The 8897-nt window shown below is 48.8% G+C and overlaps 1 protein-coding gene across 3 annotated transcripts; it reads left to right on the top strand.

Moving 5' to 3' along the window:
* Positions 1 to 51: 51 nt before the first annotated feature.
* LOC112667464 (folate receptor alpha-like) lies at positions 52 to 6723 on the top strand. 3 transcript variants are annotated; one of them, XM_049098932.1, is made up of 6 exons: positions 52 to 234; positions 1231 to 1325; positions 3517 to 3722; positions 5725 to 5913; positions 6055 to 6190; positions 6333 to 6723. In XM_049098932.1, the coding sequence occupies exons 3-6, from the start codon at positions 3570 to 3572 to the stop codon at positions 6611 to 6613; spliced, it is 759 nt and encodes a 252-aa protein (XP_048954889.1). In that variant the 5' UTR covers positions 52 to 234; positions 1231 to 1325; positions 3517 to 3569; the 3' UTR covers positions 6614 to 6723. The 3 variants fall into 3 exon arrangements, with proteins under 3 accessions (XP_048954889.1, XP_048954888.1, XP_035559892.1); XM_049098931.1 differs by having other exon boundaries at positions 53 to 234; positions 3547 to 3722; XM_035703999.2 differs by lacking the exon at positions 1231 to 1325 and having other exon boundaries at positions 54 to 234; positions 3547 to 3722.
* Positions 6724 to 8897: the final 2174 nt, after the last annotated feature.

Below are 8897 nucleotides of genomic sequence, written 5' to 3'. Positions count from 1 at the left end.
TCCAGCCCAGTTAATGATCAGTCCCCAGGGCAGGGGTGGAGGATGCTGGGTAGGTGCAAATTCCTTCTGGAGGAGTTCCCACCTTCGGGCATTCTTAGGTCTCTGGTCTTTCTCCAATCCACAGTAGGCTCCCTGGTTTTATAAAGCCTGAAGAGAGACGTGAGGGGTCCGATGGCCCTTCACCTGCTGAGGTCTTCTGTGGTTGTAACCCTTCCTGCTTGTCACAGGATTCAAGTAAGGATGGCTCCGAGCAGGGTGGGCATGAGTCCGGGGTCTCCTAGGAGTCCATTTCTTTGCAGGCCCTTCAGGGCTTGGCTGCTTCTCCAGCAAGCCCATTCCCCTTCCTGTTCCATGGTCCCAGGGTGCTAAGGCCCCATCTTCCTTAAACTCTTATTGCTGACCATAGGCTGATGGCTCCCACATCTGTATCCAACTTGTTCCCCTCCCCTGGGCTTTCACCTCTACAACCACTTCTCCCTGGGTTGCACACAGGAATGGGGACAAAACGCATTCCCTCTTGCTCAAGTGTGCTCCTCCCCTTTTTCCCTTTCCCTACCCAGTGGGGCGGCCACAGTAAAAATGGTACCACCGCAGTAAAAGGAAGGTTTGTGCTTGGCTGGAGTGGGAGTGGTGGGAGGGGTCTAACAGGAGACCAGACTCTCAGATGCTGTAGAAGTGATACCCGTGTGGGTGGGTGCAGGGGGGGAAGGCAGGGGGTCTGGGGCCCCCAGAGCAATTGAACCTCTAGGCTTCTGCACCTCTGATTTTACCGCTGGAGGTGGGTGATGCCTGGGGCTGATGAGGTTGGAGGACTTGGTGGATCTATACATTGGGGACTGTGGAGGTCTGTACTCTCTACAGCTGCCTGGGAGCTTAGAAGCCTACACTCCAGCTCTTGCCCTGCAATTGGTTCTGTCCTGATTCTCTGGATCTCATTCTCATCTGTATAAGGACAGGGGGTTGGAAGTGGACAGATTAGTTTAAAGAATCCCAGCAACTCAGGCTGCAAGATTTTATCAGACCTGAGTTTGGGGGAGAAAATGGGATAAGCGGGGCCAGGGGACTGGCTTTAGGCCTGCACTATTAATCCACTCCCTCCCACCGACCCATGTCCCATGGAGGTCTGGCTAGTGCCCACAATAATTAAGGTGCAATAATTAACTGCTGAGAGGCCTTCGTCCAGTGCCAGGCTCTGCTCCTGGGCCACATTCCCTACTGCCTGTCTCCTAGGCCACTAAACCTCAGCTGTGCCCCGGAGTAGGACAAGGGGAACTGTAGAGTGGAGCAGAAGCCTGAGCCAGACCAGGAACCACTTCCTCTCCCAGGTATGCCACTCCCTACCCCTTCAGTAGAGGCAGCACACCCCAAGGTACTCCCAGCATGTGTTAAAGAATTTGCTGAACCAGGAGGATCCACCTTGCCCAAATCCCAGACAACCCAAAAGTAGAGGCTGAGGGCAGAGCAGGGGCTGCCCAAGGTTAAATTAACCAAGTCCACCCCTGAAACTAGAACCAGTGGGCTCTTGCCTTTTAGCACAGTGCTGAGTTTTTAGTGTCCTTCAAGTCTGGGGTTCTAGGGTGTGTGTCTTCTGGGTGATGAAGATGATGGTGGTTGGGGGGGAGAGTTGCACTGAGATCTGAAGCTGAGACTAGGAAGGAATGTGGGGAGTGGCTTGCAGAGTGGCATAGCTTGCTGGGAGAAGAGAGCTCTGCCTCTAGAAAGCAAGTGCAGGGAGGTAAACCACCCACCAACCAGGTGGGCCCACGGAGCCCTCACCCCAGGCATCCCCCGGTACTCCACATCAGCTGCTGCATAAGAATCTCAGCACAGTGAGGGTGCAGAGGACAAAGCTGAAGGAGCTCCGGACTCGGACTCGAGGGGCTTGAATCAGGCTTGGGTGTTCCCTACTGCATGACAGGGGGCTCATCCTTTAACCTCTGCCAACTGATGGCACAATCTGTACCCAGCTGACTCTCCTTTGTTGGGGATTTCTCCCCACATTTAACCTTTAGATGAGGATACTAAAGCCCAAGATTAATTTGAGTTATTTTCTCCCAAGGTCAAGGGAGAGATGGAGTGTTAGGGCTGAGATGGTGGGCTGGTTGATCTGGACCCCTGTGCTCTCAACTGCCAGGCTGTTTCCCCCAAGAACCTGATCCAAAGAGTCACCTGGTGTGCCAGAGAGTACAGATTGGTCCTATGCTTTCGCCCATCAGTGAGTGATTGGGTCATGAGAAGGATAATTGGATCCTGGAAGGAACGGATTAGCAAGTGAAAGAATGAGCGAACACTGGAATAGAGTAGCAGGATGTTGGATGGCAGGAAGGTGAGGGGCGAGGGGGGTGAGGCGGGAATTTAGTCCCTGGTTCCATGAGCCCTGGTGGGCAGTCAGCCCAGAGGTGGCCGTCAGCTCAGGCCCTGCCCAGGAAGAAGCCAGAGTTCCACAGGACGTGGGGCACTGGGGAGACAAGGCAACTTTGAGCAGAAGGGCGCATATGCTTTTGGGAGCTGTGGGAAACAAATGCCAAATTTTAGGAGAGCCCAGGAGCCCGGTGACCTGCATGGTGAGGGAACAGTGGGTCACCTCCCAAGGTTCAGTGTCTCAGCTCAGAGGGCTGAGGGCCTGCATGGGTGGAAGGGAGGCTGGCTCTGGGGCAGGGGGAGGGGGAGGCAAGGAACCTCCCAAGGCCTGGAAGCTGTCCAGCTGGCTGCCCACACCCACCCCCAGCCCTCTGTGCCCTGTGACATTCCCCAGGTCACAGGACCTCTGGGAGAAACCAAAGGATGAGGCTGCAAAGGGCTGGAACCAAGGCTGGAAGTTTTTGTTTTGTTTTTGTTTTTTCCAGACCCAGGGGGAGGGGCAGAGGGAGAGAAAATCCCAAGCAGGTTCCCATCCACTGCGGAGCCTAACTCAGGGCTCCATCTCATGATCCTGAGATCACAATCTGAGCTGAAATCAGGAGTCAGTCGCTTAAGTGCCTGAGCCTCGTAGGAGCCCCTTGTTTTATTTTGTTTTGTTTAAATAAATAGCTTATCTGGAGCTCCAAAACTAAGATTAATATCAAAGTTTGTACAAAGTCATTTGGTTAAAATCTGACCTGAAAATTAATGTGAGGTTATTATAGTTTTTATTTATCCTACCAGTGTAACTTTTACCACCAGAATGTGCTTGATTGTTGAGTGAGTGTAAATTGTATTACCTTTTACAAAATCCCAAATATTTTAAATTCTGAAACATCTGCCTCCAAGGATTTCAAACAAGGGACTGTGGACCTACGTCAATCTCCTGGCTATTTTGCCCAAATCCCATCTCTTAGTTTCAACACTTGATCTCATCCACCTGAAGAAGTCAGTAACTTGAGTGACACAAGCACCTGGGGGGTTGGGGGGTGGGAGGGTGGTGTCTCATCCCACCCTTCACTGAGGCTGGGAAGACTCAGGGGTAGGGATGGGGCGGGACCAGGCCCCGGCTTTCTGGAGACTCCACCCACCGGGGCTGTTTCTACTCACCTGAAGGCCCCACCTCTGTTTTCCTTGGTGCCACAGACCACAGCTCTTCCTTCAGAGACATGGCCCAGCTGGTGACAACGCAGGTGCTGTTCCTTCTGGTGGGGGTGGCCGCAGTATGGACAGCGCGGCCCAGAACTGAGCTTCTCAATGTCTGTATGGACGCCAAGCACCACAAGGAAAAGCCAAGCCCGGAGGACGGGCTGCATAAGCAGGTGAGTGGAGGGCCTGGCTGGAGTGGGGAGAGCTGACTCAGGAAGAGGAAAGTGGAAGATAGAAGCATCAAAGCCCTTCCGTGGTGGAGGCAGGGAGACCACCTGAGAGGCCTTGGGTGTACTACTGTGGGGACTATCTGCTTACCGCTCACCATGTGCCCAATGTTGTCAGTACAATGCCAACAGATCAGCTCTTGGTAGTTGGGTTTCACATTACACAAACCAGGAAGCATGTCCAGAGTGGAACCTGAGAAACGGACACTGGAGAAACCCATCCCAGGTTGATTTTGATTTCAGAGTTCAGACCGGAACTGACCCCTCTTGAGAATCTTGAGAAAGTGCACACAGCACCTCGTGGCTTCTTTTCTGCCAGCCCCAAACAGCTCAAGAAAAATGGATTTCTCACAGGCACGAGGCTGGGTGTGAGGCACCAAGATTCACACATCTAGCAAACATTTCTCCTGACCTTTTTATTGGAATGAGGTCTCCTTTCAATGCCAATTATTTTACCACAACCCCTTTAATATCCTGAACCTGTTTATGTGTTTAAAAAAAATCAATATCATGCCATAACTGTAAAGAAAACACAAAAGGGAAGCTGCTTGCAAAATGCATTCCAATATATAAATGTTCATTTTGACCTCGTTGGCAGATAATGATCGCACAGCTTTGAATCAGTGAGCCTGCAGCTAAGTGATGATGTAACTTAACTAACTTCTTCAGCCTATTATATTGTTTTTATTTTATTTTTAAGGATTTTATTTATTCATGAGAGACACAGAGAGAGGCAGAAACATAGGCAAAGGGAGACGCAGCCTCCCTGGGAGGAACCTGATGAGGGACTCAATCCCAGGACCCTGGGATCACAACCTGAGCCCAAAGGCAGATGCTCAACCACTGAGCCCTCTATACATTGTTTTTAAAATGCACATTTTAGGGGCACCCTGATGACTCAGTTGAGGCTCCGACTCTTGATTTCAGTTGGGGTCATTATATCAGAGTCTGAGATCCAGCCCTGGGTGGAACTTGGCTCTTGAGTGTGGAGCCTGCCTGGGGCTCTCTCTCTCCTTCCTCTGCCCTCTAGTCGGCCTGCACCTTTTGTGCATGTGTGTGAGCATTCCGCTCTGAAAAAAATAAATAAAATGCACCGTTTTAATATTTTGTTTTTATTTTTTATTTTATTTATTTATTCATAAGAGACAGAGAGAGAGAGAGGCAGAGACACAGGCAGAGGGAGAAGCAGGCTTCATGCAGGGAGCCAGACATGGGACCCGATTCTGAGACTACAGGACCACACCCTGGACGGAAGGCAGCACTATACCACTGAGCCACCCGGGCTGCCCAATATTTTGTTTTTATACTGAGTTCTAAGCTACAGGTTTATATTCGTTCAGTGTTTTGGATCTGTTCTGAGGTTCCAGTTTATTTGACTTGCTACTGACCCCCAGGTCTTTTGTTACCTTCTTAGTGAGGCTTCTCTGACCATTCTAGAAAACTGCAATTCCCCATCCCTCTCTCCTGCTTAATCTCTTTTCAAAGCAGTTATGCTGTGATAAGTAAGTATTCGTCGTCATGTCTCCAGTTTCTGGGTTAGAGTAAGTAGGAGCTCAACAAAGATTTGAATTAATGAATTTTGTAATGCCTGCACTTCCCCCAAAGAGCATGCATTTCCCCCGATGGCAAGCATTTCCCTGAAAGACTGACTGTGTTGGGGGATCAAAGACTAAAACGGGAGAGAGAGACTGGAGATCCCTGGGTGGCTCAGTGGTTAAGCACCTGCCTTCTGCCCAGGGCATGATCCTGGAGTATCGGGATCAAGTCCCACGTCGGGCTCCCTGCATGGAGCCTGCCCATCCCTCTGCCTGTGTCTCTGCTTCTCTCTGTGTGTCTCTCATGAATAAATAAATAAAATCTTTAAGTAAAATAAAAAGGGAGAGACTGTATGTGGGGACATTATGGCTGTGCTGGGCGTGGGAGTTAGTTCTGTGTCTTCCCCACCCAGTGCAGCCCCTGGAAGAAGAATTCCTGCTGCTTTGCCAACACCAGCCGGGAAGCCCATAAGGATATTTCCTACCTGTACAGATTTAACTGGAACCATTGCGGATCTATGACACCTGCCTGCAAAAAGCACTTCATCCAGGACACCTGCCTATATGAGTGTTCCCCCAACCTGGGGCCCTGGATTCAGGAGGTATGAGTGTCCCTCCTGGACCCCTCAACTTTATAGAGGAATTGAGCTTCCCAGACACCTCCTCAGGCTGCTTCTCCAGCTCTGGGTCTCTTCTGAGCTGCTGAGAATCCTGAGCCCTTTTCCCCTCCTGACCTCTCCCAGGTAAATCAGAGCTGGCGCAAGGAGCGCATCCTGCATGTGCCCCTGTGCAAAGAGGATTGTGAGCAATGGTGGCAGGACTGCCGCACCTCCTACACCTGCAAGAGCAACTGGCACAAGGGCTGGAACTGGACCTCAGGTGAGGGCCAGGGCCAGGCAGGGAGGGAGAGATCTGGAGGTGTGGGGTGTGGAGCTGGTATATGAATATTTGAGGCTGTGGGCTTGGGGGAAGTGAAGCTAGTTCTGGGCCTAGTGGCTGAAAGTTCTCATCTTCCCTACAGGGTATAACCAGTGTCCAGAGGGAGCTGCCTGCCACCCCTTCCATTTCTACTTCCCCACATCTGCTGCTCTGTGCAGTGAAATCTGGAGTCACTCCTACAAAGTCAGCAACTACAGCCGAGGGAGCGGCCGCTGCATCCAGATGTGGTTTGACCCGGCCCAGGGCAACCCCAACGAGGAGGTGGCGAGGTTCTATGCCAGGGCCATGAGTGAGGCTACGCACTGTGTCCTTGGGCCTCCCTTGCTCAGCCTGGCCCTGATGCTGCTCTGGCTACTTAGCTGAGCTCCTTTTATCTCCTGATACCTGCACAGCCCTGCTCTGTTTGGGCCCCACAGCTCCTAGCTATTTACTTCCTGTTTGTTGGCCAAGGAATAAACCAGGCAACCACCGTGTATCACATGAATTATTTGGGTGTGGGTGGGAATGTGACTTTTGCTTCCCAATTGCCATTGATTGAAGCCAGTGAGACTTGGTCAGTTTCCAGTTCTGATACTCTGAACTATATAGACGTTTAACTGTTCTGGTAACCTAGGACATATTCATAGCTCTCAATTTCATTTTTTTTTTTTTTACTACAGCTTTAATCCAGAGCCAGGCCCAGAGTTTTATCATTTGAATTGGACCCAAGTGTTCCAGGGCTGTTTTTGCCCAGTGCTCAGCTCTCTCATAGGAAAGGGGGGAATGGGAGAGCCCAGAATGTTCTGGATGGATGGCTGGGTAGAGGTGAAGAGGGGCCAGTAAGAGCCATTCTTCACTAACACCTAATACACAAAGCACTATCTACCAAGCACTGTCCTAAATGATTTATATTTATTGCTCTAGGCTATAGATACATGTTGCACATGTGTGGAAACAGCCACATAAGGTAAAAAATATGGCTAAAACTTCTGCATAAAAGCTGAGATTCCACCTCAGGCTATCTGGTTCTTGAGAACAAGCCCTTTGCCCCATGGAGTGGGAAAATGCGTGTATCTTGAAGGGATAATGGACCTCATACTTGACCAGAGAAGCTGGGCCTGAGCTGGTCTGGCAGAACCAAGAACGGAACCCAAACCTAGACTCCAAGAGCAGGTTACAAACCAACAATCTGACAGATTTTTAGGCAGTGCTTTCACAGTAAGTCTAGTTTTTAGCAGTTATAACAAGCTAAGTTATGTTATAGTAACACCTCAAATATTTCCAAAACAACCAAAGCTTATTCAAGCTGCAGTGCTTACTGTGGGGAATCCAGGATACCCTACATGTCACTCAGGGACCAAGGCCTTGGGAGCCTCCACCTGGTGGCACATTTCTGTGAGACAGGAATAGGAAACTTGGTGAATTCCATATAGACTTTTAAAAGTTCCACCCAACACTAATTTTGATGGCCAAATCAGTTCATGACCATGAGGAACTTCAAGGAAACCAGGAAAACAATGCTAACAAGTTCTTGAAAGGAGAGAAGAATCAGAACAGTTTGTCAAAAGACCTAACATGTTATGCTATTATGGTCAGTTTGTTTCTGGCATGGCTGTGTTACAAATTTAATTTTTCAAAAAAAAATTTTTTTTAATTTTTCAGTTAGGTTCAGGTAAGAAAGAGAACCAGCTCTTTGAATCTCTGCAAAGAAATATATTGACATGAAAAGTGGGAAATTCCACTGGCCGCCATCCTACGTACATAGTCTTGTAAACAAGGCCAACTGATGTATTGCATTTTCTACAGAACCAGTGATACTATTTACTTACAAATGTGACTTATTTATAGATGTGTTAGGATTACTGAAATTTAAGATTATTATCACCTTGGGCCTGGGTGGATCAGTTGGCTGAGCGCTGGTCTCTTGGTTTCAGCTCAGGTCATGAGATTGAGCCTTGGGTTCGGTTCCTAGCACAGCTCAAAATCTTGACATTTCTCTTCCTCTCCCTCCCCCTCTGCCCCTACCCTCTCTCTCTCTCTCTCTTAAATAAAAAAATAAAATCTTAAAAAAAAGATTAGTATCAACTCAAGCCAACATACATTTTTTTTTAAAGATTTTATTTATTCAGGAGAGACCCAAAAAGAGAGGCAGAGACATAGGCAGAGGGAGGAGAAGCAGGCTCCATGCAGGGAGCCCAATGTGGGACTCGATTCTGGGTCTCCAGGACCATGCCCTGAGTGAAAGGCAGACACTCAACCACTGAGCCACCCAGGCATCCCTCAAGCCAACATACTTTATTAAAAACCTAGTGTGTTGTTTCTGAGCCGTATGTGAGAATACTAGTCTAAGTCCTACTTTTTGGAGTTGGTCATCCTCAAATTCTCTAGGAGTCATTAGCTTGCCGAATATATTAAGAATTTTCCATATTAAGATCTCAGCAGTAGTACTGGCATAAGGATAGACATAGAGATTAATGGATCAGAACTGAGTCCTGAAATAAATCCTTATATTTATATTTCATTGATTTTTTACAAAGGTGCTAAGGCAATTCATTGGAGGGAAAGAATAGTCTGTTCAACAAATGTGCTGGGATAACTGATTAATCCATATACAAAATAGGTGAACTTATCCCTTTAACTTCTATAGAAAATTAACTCAAGGGACATC

This window comes from Canis lupus, chromosome 21, assembly GCF_003254725.2.
Source record: "Canis lupus dingo isolate Sandy chromosome 21, ASM325472v2, whole genome shotgun sequence".
NCBI classification, from domain to species: domain Eukaryota; kingdom Metazoa; phylum Chordata; class Mammalia; order Carnivora; family Canidae; genus Canis; species Canis lupus.
Note: the sequence above shows the minus strand (reverse complement) of the source record. Positions and strands in the feature narration are given on the sequence as shown.

Bases quoted from the DNA above. Each gene is read 5' to 3' on its own strand.
- LOC112667464 (XM_049098932.1), top strand. From the start codon at position 3,570: ATGGCCCAGCTGGTGACAACGCAGGTGCTGTTCCTTCTGGTGGGGGTG. The intron at 3,723-5,724 runs GTGAGTGGAGGG...TTCCCCACCCAG, and splicing joins AGGACGGGCTGCATAAGCAG to TGCAGCCCCTGGAAGAAGAA. The intron at 5,914-6,054 runs GTATGAGTGTCC...GACCTCTCCCAG, and splicing joins TGGGGCCCTGGATTCAGGAG to GTAAATCAGAGCTGGCGCAA.